Source organism: Sorex fumeus, unplaced genomic scaffold (assembly GCF_029834395.1).
Source record: "Sorex fumeus unplaced genomic scaffold, SorFum_2.1 ptg000002l, whole genome shotgun sequence".
Taxonomy (NCBI): Eukaryota; Metazoa; Chordata; class Mammalia; order Eulipotyphla; family Soricidae; genus Sorex; species Sorex fumeus.
This window is the reverse complement of record NW_026606059.1, coordinates 68,374,642-68,388,070: the sequence shown is the minus strand read 5'-3', so window position 1 is coordinate 68,388,070 and position 13,429 is coordinate 68,374,642. Positions and strand designations below refer to the sequence as shown.

The following is a 13,429-nucleotide window of genomic DNA, read 5'->3' as shown; positions in this document are numbered from 1 at the left end:
AAACTATAAGCATAGGTATGGTAATTAAATCTTCAGTATAATATTAAAAATATGTAAGCTGACCAATAAAAACAAATTGGTCACAACATCCAAGTGTGGCCCGTCCCCTAAAAGACGTAATTAATTTCAAGATAAAAAATATATCACATAACTCTGTCTACAAAAATAATAAATAAAATAAGAAAGAAAGAAAGAAAGAAAGAATGAATTAAGTAGTAGGTGCTGGGTTTATAGTTTGGCTCTAGAACTCTAATTTGCTCTAAAATCTTGCATGTATGAGATTCTACTTTAGTTCCATTACCAACTACACACAAACACACACACAGAGACACACATTCGCACACACATGCATGCATAATGCAGAAATTGTGAATAAACACTTAAGAGAAGACATATAGATGTCAACATCATTGTTACTATCAGTGAAATGCTAATTAAAATGAAATTGCTACAATAAATATGTTTTATTTCAAAATAACATAAACAAATATAAATACAGGTATCTATAAAAAAAAGTAAAACAAAAAAAAACCCTCTTACATTTTTGGTAAGAATACAAAGCTGTTTTTTTTTTCTCCCCTGATCTGCGCGGGACGGGCATGGAGGCCCAGCTCTGGGCAACAAAGCTGAAGGGCTCCAATTCCAAACAGGTACAGCCCGCACCCAAGGGCCTGGGACCCTCTCTGTGCATGCGCAGCTAGATCCAGCTCCTAGAAAGCCGGTTTTCTCCCCTGATCTGCGCGGGACTGGCACGGAGGCCCAGCTCTGGGCAACAAAGTTGAATGACTCCAATTCCAAACAGGTACAGCTGCCCCCAAGGGCCTGGGACCCCCTCTGGGCATGCGCAGCTAGATCCAGCTCCTAGTAAGCTGGTTTTCTCCCCTGATCTGTGCGAGACGGGCACGGAGGCCCAGCTCTGGGCAACAAAGCTGAACGGCTCCAATTCCAAACAGGAGACGTTCCCAACTCCTCGCCCAGTGCCAGGGACTCTTTCCGGAGCCGCGGCCGCTAACTCGGCCGCGAAATATTTTCCCACTACATATGCCATAGGAACCATAAGTTACCTTCTTAGATGGAAACTTCTCTATTTTAGCTTAGCCACTAGAAACACAGTAGCCAATGACTCATAAGCCTATCTTAACTCACACTGCATATCAAGCAGAATAGTAGCAGTGAACGTGAAGGACTAAACCACACCTCTCACAATGGTAAAGCAACGCAATAGCCCACCAAACTTTCATATTGAAGAGTCTAGCCCAGATGACACCAACAGTACTGTAGTGTTAGACAACCTCTCTGACAAGGAATTCAGAAGGGAGCTACTTAGGATGCTTAGGGAATTAAAAGAAACAATGGAAAGCAATGCCAATAGAAGACAAGAGGATCTAAAGGCAGAAATGAGGAAAATGCAATCAGAAATGTCAGACCTGAAAAATCTCGTAGGCGAATTGAAAAGCTCAGTGGAAGGCCTCAGCAGCAGAGTAACAGCTGCTGAGAACAGAATCAGTGAGCTCGAAGATGAAGTTCAGAGACTCTCCAGAAAAGAGCAGAAAATGGAAAAGAGACTCACAATTCGGGAACAGATGGCAAGAGAAGATCGTGATGAAGCCAAGAGGGGTAACATAAGAATTATTGGAGTCCCAGAGGTACAGGAAGAAAACCTTGATGAAGAAGAAACTGTCAAAGACATCATTGCTACAACGTTTCCAGAGCTGAAGAAAACTTGTGACCACATTCAGGAGGCCCAAAGGGTACCAGCTAGAAGAAATCCGAATAAAAATACCCCAAGACACATTCTGATCAAAATGACCAAAACCTTAGACAGAGACAAGATTCTGAAAGCAGCAAGATCGAAGAAAGAAATCTCTTACAAAGGAGCATCCTTAAAATTCACAGCTGATTTTTCTGATGAAACCCTCATGGCCCGAAAACAGTGGTGGGACATAGTAAAAAAACTCAATGAAATAAATGCCTCCCCCAAAATACTTTTCCCAGCAAGACTCTCATTCATAATAGAAGGAACAACACACAGTTTCACAGACAAACAACAGCTCAGGAACTTCATAGACTCAAAACCATGGTTACAAGAACAACTAAGTGGGCTACTTTAAGGCAAGAAAGGCCCCTCAAATACACCAAATTTTAACAGAACAATGGGACAAAATCCCATAACAATAATATCTCTCAATGTCAATGGGCTAAACGCACCAATTAAAAGACATAGAGTGGCAGGATGGATTAGAAAATTGAACCCAACATTCTGCTGCCTGCAAGAAACGCATCTCAATAGTCAAAGAAAACACAGATTCAGAGTCAAAGGCTGGAAAACAATCCTACAGGCAAACAGCTCCCATAAAAAAAGCTGGGGTAGCCATCCTTATATCAGACCACATCGATTTCAGAGTGAGGAAGTTCATAAGAGACAGTGAAGGCCATTTCCTATTGATCAAAGGATCTGTACAAAAGGAAGAACTTACAATAATAAATGTATATGCACCTAATGAGAGACCAGCAAAGTACTTAAAACAACTACTCATAGATTTGGAAAAAGACATCAATAGCAACACAATACTAGTGCGAGACTTTAACAATGCTTTGTCACCTCTTGATAGATCAACCAGACTCAAGCTTAGCAAGGACATACTTCATTTGAGGGAAACAATGGAAGAAAGGGACTTAGTAGATATATACAGGACACTTCATCCACAAAAAGCTGAATACACATTCTTCTCAAGCGTACATGGAACATTCTCCAAGATAGACCACATGCTGAGCCACAAAACATGCCTCCATAAAATTAAGAAGATAGAGATTGTATCAACAATCTTCTCAGACCATAATGCGCTGAAATTAGAAGTAAATCGCACACAAAAACAGAAAACTAAATCAACCACCTGGAAATTAAACAGTGCACTATTGAACAACGAGTGGATTAGACAGGAAATCAAAGAGGAAATCAAAAGATTCCTAGAAACGAATGAAAATGAGAATACGAGTTACCAAAACTTATGGGACACAGCAAAGGCTGTGTTAAGAGGAAAGTTTATAGCTCTACAAGCATTCCTCAGGAAGGAGGAGCGAGCACACATAAGTAACCTAACCTCACAGCTTAAGAGCTTGGAGAAGGACCAACAAAAGGAGCACAACCCGAACAGGAGAAAGGAAATAATAAAACTCAGAGCAGAGATTAACGAATGGAAACCCAAAAAACAATCTGAAAGATCAATGAAACCAAGAGCTGGTTCTTTGAGAAAATTAACAAGATCGATAAGCCTCTAGCAAAACTCACAAAGAAAGGGAGAGAGAAAACCCTAATAAACCGAATCAGAAATGAAAAGGGGGTCATTACAACAGAAACTACAGAAATTCAGAGGATCCTCAGAGAGTACTTTGAGAAGCTTTATGCCACGGAACATCAAAACCTCGAGGAAATGGATAAATTCCTAGACTCCTACAGACTCCCAAGGCTGAACCAAGAAGACCTGGAATACCTGAACAGACCTATCACCATCAAGGAAATTGAAATGGTAATAAAAAGTCTCCCCAAGCACAAAAGTCCTGGCCCGGATGGATTCACTAGTGAATTCTTCCAAATCTTTAAAGAGGACTTACTCCCAATGCTCTTTAAGCTCTTCCACGAAATTGAAATATCAAAAACACTTCTGAACAGTTTCTACGAAGCAAATATCACACTGATACCAAAAGCAGACAGAGATACCACAAAGAAAGAGAATTACAGGCCCATATCCCTGATGAACACAGATGCAAAGATCCTCAACAAACTACTAGCAAATAGAATCCAACTACTCATCAAAAAGATCATACACCATGACCAAGTAGGATTCATCCCAGGGATGCAAGGATGGTTTAACATTCAGAAATCAATCAACATAATCCATCATATCAACAAAAGAAAAGATATAAAGCATATGATTATATCAATAGATGCAGAGAAAGCATTTGACAAGATCCAGCACCCCTTTATGATGAAAACTCTAGCCAAAATGGGTATAGAGGGGACCTTCCTCAACATAATTAAAGCCATCTACCACAAGCCTACAGCAAGCATCATCCTCAATGGCGAAAAACTGAGAGTCTTCCCTCTAAGATCAGGGATGAGACAGGGATGCCCACTCTCTTCAATGCTGTTCAATATAGTACTGGAAGTACTTGCAATAGCGATTAGACAAGAAAAAGATATTAAGGGCATTCAGGTAGGAAAGGAAGAAATCAAGCTCTCACTATTCGCAGATGATATGATACTATACTTAGAGAACCCAATAACCTCCACCAAAAAACTCCTAGAAACAAAAGACTCGTATAGTAAAGTTCCAGGTTATAAAATCAACACCCAAAAGTCCATGGCTTTCCTATACGCAAACTGTGAGAGAGAAGAAAGCAACATGAAAAAAACAATCCCGTTCACAATTGTGCCCCAGAAAATCAAGTACCTAGGAATTAGCTTAACTAAGGAAGTAAAGGACCTGTACAAAGAAAACTACAAAACGCTAATTCAGGAAATAAAAGAGGACATGAGGAAATGGAAAGGTATCCCCTGCTCATGGGTCGGTAGACTTAACATTGTCAAGATGGCAATACTACCGAAAGCATTGTATAAATTCAATGCAATCCCTATAAGGATACCCATGACATTCTTCAAAGAAATGGAGCAAACACTCCTGAAATTTATATGGAACAATAAGCCCCCACGAATAGAATTCTTGGGAAAAAGAAAATGGGAGGAATCAACCTCCCTAATTTCAAACTGTACTACAAAGCAGTAATAATTAAAACAGCATGGTACTGGAACAAAGGCAGAACTGCAGAACAATGGAACAGGGTTGAATACACTGACATCTCCCCTCAATCATATGATCAACTAATCTTTGATAAAGGTGCAAGTAATGTGAAGTGTAGTAAGGAAAGCCTCTTTAATAAATTGCGTTGGCATCACTGGACGGCTACATGCAAAAAAATGGGCTCAGAACTCTGCCTAACACCATGTACAAAAGTAAGATCAAAATGGATTAAAGACCTCAACATCAGACCAGAAACCATAAGGTACATTGAAGATAAAGTTGGCAAAACCCTCCATGACATTGAAGCTAATGGTATCTTCAAAGATGCCACGCCACTGGCCGAGCAAGTGAAAACAGAGATAGATAAATGGGACTATCTTAAACTAAGAAGCTTCTGCACCTCCAAAGAAACAGTGACCAAAATACAAAGACAGTCTACAGAATGGGAAAGGATATTCACCGAATACACATCTGACAAGGGGTTGATATCCAGGATATACAAAATACTGGTTAAACTCCACAAGAAGAAAACATCCAACCCCATCCAAAAATGGGGCAATGAAATGAACAGAAACTTTCTCAAAGAAGAAATCCGAATGGCAAAAAAGCACATGAGAAAATGCTCTACATCATTAATCATCAGGGAGATGCAGATCAAAACCACAATGAGATACCATCTCACACCTCAGAGACTGGCCCACATTCAAAAGAGCAAAAGCAACCGATGCTGGTGCGGATGTAGCGAGAAAGGGACACTCCTTCACTGTTGGTGGGAATGTCGACTGGTTCAGCCCTTCTGGAAAACAGTATGGACGATTCTCAAAACATTAGAAATTGAGCTCCCATTTGACCCAGCAATACCACTCCTGGGAATATATCCCAGAGAGGCAAAAATGTATAGTCGAAGTGACATCTGCACTTGTTTGTTCATTGCAGCACTCTTTACAATAGCCAGAAACTGGAAGATACCTGAATGCCCAAGAACAGATGACTTGTTAAAGAAATTTTGGTACATCTACACAATGGAGTACTATGTAGCTGTTAGAAAAGATGAAGTCATGAAATTTACATACAAGTGGTACAATATGGAAAGTATCATGTTAAGCGAAATGAGTCAGAAAGAGAGGGATAGACATAGAAAGATTGCATTCATCTGGGGGATATAAAGTAACAAAGTATGAGTTTAATACCCAAGAATAGCTGAGATCAGCACCAGGAGGATTACTCCATAACTTAGAGGCCAGCCGGGTATCCTAGAGGAAAGGGCAGTTCAGATAGAGAAGGGACCACCAAATAAAGGGTGTTTGGAGGATCCTCCCAGGAGGGGAGATGCATGTCGAAAGTAGACTATGGACTGAACATGTTTGCCACTCAATGCCTCTTTTGCAGACCACAACACCCAAAAGGAGAGAGAGAACACAGGGGATTGCCCTTCCACAGAGGCAGGGGGGGATGGGGGGATCGGGGTGGGGGGATATTATCCATGGTGGTGGAAAATGGGCCCTGGTGGAGCGATGGGTATCTGATCATTGTATAATCGAAACCCAAGCACAAAAAATTGTAAATCTACTGCTGTAAAAAAAAAAGAAAGAAACAAAAAAATTAAAAAAAAAAAGAAACTTTGGCACATCTACACAATGGAGTACTATGTAGCTGTTAGAAAAGATGAAGTCATGAAATTTACATACAAGTGGTACTACATGGAAAGTATCATGCTAAGCGAAATGAGTCAGAAAGAGAGGGATAGACATAAAAATATCTAGGGGACATAAGGTAACAAAATAGGAGATTAATACCCAAGAATAGCCGAGATCAGTACCAGGAGGATTACTCCATGGCTTAGAGGTCAGCTGGGCATTCTAGGGGAAAGGGCAGCTCAGATAGAGAAGGGAGCATCAAATAAAGAATTTTGGAGGATTCTCCCAGGAGGGGAGATGCATGTTGAAAGTAGACTATGGACTGAACATGATTGCCACTCAATGCCTCTTTTGCAGACCACAACACCCAAAAGGAGAGAGAGAACAAAAGGGAATACCCTGCCACAGAGGCAGGGTGGGATGGGGGGGGTGGGGGGGGTGGGAGGGATACTGGGATCCATGGTGGTGGGAAATGGGCACTTGTGGAGGGATGGGTATTTGATCATTGTATAATCGAAACCCAAGCACCAAAATTTGTAAATCTACAACTGTACCTCATGGTGTTTCACTAATATAAATTAAAAAAAATAAAAAATAAATAAAAAAAAGAATACAAAGCTGATCCTTTCTCTATGAGAAATAGTATGGTATTTTCTCAAAATTAAAAAAAATAGGTACACCATATTACCTATCAGCCCCATTTCTACCCCCATTGTATACAGGGTAGAAAAGCAATAATTCAAAGATATGTTTGCATTTCTATGTTCACTGTGCTTCTTTTTAAAATAAGCAAGGTATAGAAATAAGACATATGTTCAATGATAGAAGAAAGAATAAGAACAATCATACTACGTGTACAGAGTAGAATGCTACATATTATAAGAAAAGATAAACTATTTCCACTTACAGAAAAAAAATGAAACTGGGTCCATATATCACACCTTACACAAAATAAATTCAAAATGGGCCAAATATCTTGAGATCAGGTAAGAACCCATAAAATATGTTGAAAAAATATTGTCAGAAGCCTCCGAGATTTATATCTCAAAGGCATTTTCAATATTATGATTTCATTGGTAAAAGCAGCAAAAACAAATAAGCAGTACTATATCAAATTTATTTCAGTATAATGAAAGCAAAACATGAGGCAAAACTAAAAGGCACACTCGATGGGAGGAGGAACAGAAAAAAAGGGGTAGTCTCCAAGATACATAAAGTACTCAAGAAGACAATAGTCTCTAGTCTCTAGCCCTCCCGTTGATCATCGATTTGCTCGAGCGGGCCCAGTAAAGTCTCCATTGGAGACTTTGTTGTTACTGTGTCTGGCATATCGAATACTCTCGGTAGCTTGCCGGGCTCTCCGAGAGGGGCGGAGGAATCGAACTCGGGTCGGCCATGTTAGCTGCGTGCAAGGCAAACGCCCTACCCACTGTGCATTACAAAAACTTTATCAAAAGTGAGAAGAGCAAAAAAACAGACACTTCTCTGAAAAAGGCAAGGAGCTGGACAACAGGCACATGACAATCACTTCTTTTCAGGGAAATCCAAATCAATATGACAAAGATATCAACTCACACAAGTGAGAATGGCACTTATCTAAAATGAAACAAAACAAAACTAGGTATCATCTATTGTGGCCAGGATGTAGTGAAAAAGGAACCCCTAGTCACTACTGGTGGGAATTTTGTCTCATTCAATACCTATGGAAACCAGTGTGAATATTTCTTAGAAAAGGAAGAAAAGAATTGCCATAAAGCCCAGCAATCTCACTTCTTGGTATCTACACTCAGGTCACAAAAACATTCATTCCAAAGAATATGTGCACACCTTTATCAATAGCAGCACTTAGTACAATGGCTAGGCATATGGAATCAAACTAAGGTCCAGTTACAGATATGATGAAAATGTGGTATACATAAGCACACTGAAATACTATGCAACTTCTATGAATGATAAAATAATGCAATTCACTGCAACATGGCCAGAACTGGAGGATATCATATTAACCGAACAGAAAAAGAGAACATCTCAGAAGATCTTCTCTGTGTTATATACAATAATAGAACAAAGATAATGCAAGTGATCAAATTTGGGCTACCTACATTACCTTCTTTTCTACATTATAGAGATGAGAAGCACAGAAAGGCAGGTAGATTGGGGAGGACATAAAAAGCATACAAGAGGTTACAGGGGCAGGTGTCAGGCTTCACAGATATACTGGTAGTTTATACGTGTGGTAAAGAAATATGTCTAAATTACAGATAAAGCAACTGTGTAAGCATAAAGCCCAAACCATGAAAATAAAACATGAAAACACGCCTTATTTAGTAGGCAGGCTATAGGTTGGGAGGAGGAAGCCTGCGGCAACGGTAAAGAAACGCTGAGGCTGGTGGTGGGATAGGTCTTAGAATATTTTACTCCTGAAATTGTACTATGAATTATTGTAAAACAATAAAGACAAATGAAATTAAAATCAAATGTGAAAACCTCCTTTAAAATTTAAGAAAAGATATGCAATACAAAATTTCTTTAATCTTTATGCACGATCTATATTTGATCATGTGTTGTTACTGGTTATAAAATAGAGGTGATGTCCCTAGATAAAATCTTGAATGCATTGATTTTTGGTGCTCCATTTAGAACTAGCCACGTACATAACAGAGAGCAAGAGAACTATCAAAATTATTTATAGTATGCACAGTTGTAGATTCTATCTGCACATTAATATTTGAAACTTCTAAAGAAATTAACCCCTCCTCGGTACCGAACTCATGTTTAAATGATAGAAAATGAAAAAAAAATGTATTTTTATAATATAAACATATAAATTAATCTTTTGTGGATATTTATTTAAACTATTAGATTATAAAATGTATTTAATTAGTTGGCACATATTGAATAATTCTTGAACACCTGCTATGGTAAATCAAGGGGTGACTAGAAAAACATAAGGGGGTGAATATGACTTACATTCACCTTGTTCTAGGATACACATTTTTTTTTAGGAAGGTGGAATTAAGAAGACAAGAGAAGAAATAATTGTTTTTTGGTTTTTTGTTTTAAAGTAGGATTTATGCAGTGATGAGTCAAAATTAGAAAGATTTTTGATAGCATTTACTACCTAAATGTATGAAATAAATTGTTGGGTTTGCGGGCATAAGTATTAATTTGTTAAAATGGGATTCTAGGTTGAGAGAAAAAGTACCATAAAGAAACCTTGAGAAATAAGATCTACAGAGATTTTTGACTTTACCTAAAGTATGGAAAGATTTTCTGTAAGAGTACAATATCTCTTTGTCTTTTCTACTGCTGGAAGATCAGCAGCAGCAATGTAATGAAGATTTGAAGAGATCAGACTGAATGAATAGAGGAAAAGTTAAAGAACTACTCATTAAGAAACTCCTGGGTTGATCTCATCTCTGAGGAAATTTGCATATAAACTGTTTGGTATCATTTTCTCTATTAAAAGATTTTACTTTTCCAGAGAAAGAGAATAACTGCCTGCTCTTTCTGTATTCAACAACATGTTGTTTAGCTGATGATTAGACTATCAAACAATCAATCAATCGAATTACTTTTGTGAACAACTCGACAGAAAGAAAATAAAATTTGTTAACCACGCTGCCCTCAATGCACCTACAACTCTTGCAGCAAAAGTGAGAGATTTGAAAAAATATCCACATAACTCTGCCACTGCCTGGACTTTAACAAATGGATTCTTTTAACAGTTAGCAAATCATTGCCATAGCACCAACTTCAGTGATTGTTAGAGATCCTAAAAATTTAAACAACTGTAGGTTTTCTGAAAGGTAAGCTTACTAGGGTGAATCAAAGACAAAATCAAGAGGAATATAGAGATATCGTTTTCATGTAATCATTTTAAGGAGAAAGTAAGACAAAAGAAGGCGAGATAAGCATGTTTTAGAAATGTTCAACATAAGCTGAACGTTCCTAAGTTTGACTACTTAGTTTTATTTATTGAGGATAGATAGGGAGTTTGAATAGAAAAGAAACAGATTTAAAATTATAATCAGGTTGTTCTTTTTAACTTGTTCAAACTGATATTTATACAGATTTCCTGAACCATTCAAATGAGAGTAGTACCAAATTTTGTCTCAGTTAAAAATATAGAATGCATGTGCCTTATCTCCTTGACAACATTCATTTCCTTGTCTCCAGATACAAAAACATGGCAAGCCAGGCTTTAAGAATAAAATATCTGATTGAAAATGATTTTTATAAGAAAAATTTAAATAACCATTGTTTGTTAAGTACTGATTTTTATGATAGAAACAATATATCCAAGCAACATAATGTACCTACGGTCTTTTCACATGTTTTATCTTTTAAAGTTTAGACTTCAATTGGATTTATTAACAATTAAGTTATTTTTTCAATCAGAATATCAAATTTGCATTTATAATGCGTATGTTTAGTGTCTAAATCCATTGTCCTAGTTGATTTTAATCAAGTTTAATCAGGTATCAAAGACACTCACAAGTATACAATGTTTGCATTGATCTCCTCTAAATGGAATTAGAATAAAAACTTTATTATATTAATAAAATTAATCATCAATCTGTATCATTACAAATATTGATGCGAGAAATAATAATTAAACCCATTTGTAATCATGGATTTACATAGAATCAGATAATCTGAACACTTAAACCATGTATTTGGTCTTAAAGAAACACTGTTTGATTAATAAAAACTCAGTTCCCTTGGATACTTCATAGTTTGGTCCTTTATTTTTATTTAAAGCATTTTATTATTAGTTAATTTGTTGGCAAGAAAAAAAAGTCAAGTTTATATGTATTCTTGGAAAGAATAGTTGTTCAGAATGACTAAAGTATTTGAATAGTATAAAGAAAAGAGATGAGGTATGCACAATTGGCATAGTTTAAAGAGAAAAAAACTAATTTAAAGAAAAGTTAAATCAGCATTTTTTGTTAATTCAGAGGAAAGTGTTTTGTTGTAATACATTCTTTGTGTTCTGGGAAATTTCAATTTTGTAGCTGCAATTAAACTTGAATTTCCAAGTATTCTCTGGTGGTATTAAGATAACATATTTCCTATAGTAGCAATTCATCATTACCTTTGTAGTTAACCTTGAAGCCCACAGATCCGACGCTCTCATCTGTTTGAAGGTGCAGCCACATTTGGCTGCTCATGCTCACGATCAGGTCGGGCACAAAGCTTCCAGTGAGCCTGAGAAATGCATGCACAAAGAAGGATTAGGAAAGGCCCTCTGCAGGAAAAGCAGGAGACAGATTTGCTTCTCTGTATTTTCTCAGCTTAAAACAAATTTTTACAAACTTTATAAGACTCTTTGTTGACCCAACAATACGGTTTAGTGACCATGGTTCACTGACAGGTTATCTTTGATGTGTTTAAGCGGGTTGGGTCTTTCATATCCTAGAGGCAAGACACCGAATGTGAGACCACTCAAAACCTTTAAATCACCTTTCAGAACTGAAAAAGAAAAGCGAGGATCTTAAAATAATCCTCAATATCATTAAGTAACAACAAGAATGTGCTGCTTTTTAACCTTTCAAACTTCACAGAACTTTGTTTAAAAAATGACAAAAGTATATGAGCAGGCAATATTGATATAAGGACAGTCATTTTGTGTACATTTTGCCATGAACCTGTTGAAGAGCATGATGCAATTTTGATGGGCACCATTGACTCTATGCATGAACACGCTTACTCAGTAAAATTCAATGTTATTACCTTAATAAGGGATAGTACTTCATGTTTCTGACATTAATTAATACTTCAGTCCCTATGCTAGAGCAACACCAAAGTTCATATAAAGGAGGAAAGCACATGGAAGATATGACCTTGGAGGGGGAAGTTGGCCAAGAATTTAACAAAGAAACAAAAAGGATTGTCTTCTAAGTAAAATATCCATGTTGAAAGAGAATTCTAAACTATATACTAAGAAGAAGAAGGAAGTCAAAATTATGTGTCTACAAATGCTGGAGAATGCTGAACTGTTTTAGCCAGTCCCTCAAACTGATTATTCTTGGCTAGTAAATAAAAGAACAACACAAACAGGCTAATGTATACCTTTCCTACCTTATTCTCTTTGTCAACCACAATTCTATATTTCCCCAACTCATTGTCAACATAAGGACAAATGCCTATCAATCAATCAATCAGTCAGTCAGTCAATCTATCTATTTATCTATCTCTCATGAATATTCAAACTCAATAATTTACTTATGCCAAAGGGTAAATCTCTTCTTCCTTCTAGTATTTATTTAAAAAAAACCTTAAATTATAAATATCTGTTTCTCTCAGATAATAACCAATGTGTTTAAAAGTAAATAAGTATTTTGTATTCCATGGATGTCTTTTTTAGAGGTCTTAGAGCCATCTCTTTAATATGTCATATCTTGGGTCAGAGCAATAGTACATAGTGTGGGGCATTTGCCTTCCACCCAGAGAACCCAGATTCAATCCCTGGCATCCCATATAGTCCCCTGAATACCATCAGGAGTAATTATTAAGCGTAAAACCAGAAGTAACATCTAAGCATCACCAGGTGTGCCCCCAAAAGACACACAGACACACACAAAAGTCATCTATTTAAAATAAAAGGGCCATCAGGATAATATAGTAGGTAGGGTACTTGTTCTGCATGTGACCGGAATGGTTTGATCCCAGCATCCTACAAAGTCCCTAAAGTCCCATCAGTAGTCATCCCTGAGCACAGATCCAGGAGTAAGCCCTGAGCACTACTGGGTTGTGCCACACCTTCTAAAAATGTGACTATCAAGGAAATAACATATTGTGTCCTTGCTTTTATGGAAGTTAATATCTGGGCAGAGTCCAGAAATGTCCAACATATTAAAAGGCTAGAGTTCCCTTTGGTTGAAGATAATGAATGTGTATATGATTAGGTTTTCTTACTTTTTTAATTGGCTTATAATTGTTGGGAAACCCATCATGGTTTGGTTTAATGTTTATTCAATATTAAAACTT

The 13,429-nt window shown here is 37.3% G+C and overlaps 1 protein-coding gene across 2 annotated transcripts in view; it reads right to left on the bottom strand.

The window, feature by feature from the left end:
* Nucleotides 1-13,429, bottom strand: part of CSMD3 (CUB and Sushi multiple domains 3) — a 1,250,820-nt gene that overhangs the window by 626,555 nt on the left and 610,836 nt on the right. For both annotated transcript variants that reach the window (XM_056128239.1, XM_056128292.1), the window contains one exon: nucleotides 11,535-11,647. In XM_056128239.1, the coding sequence (XP_055984214.1) occupies nucleotides 11,535-11,647 (113 nt within the window). The remainder of the gene's footprint in view (nucleotides 1-11,534; nucleotides 11,648-13,429) is intronic.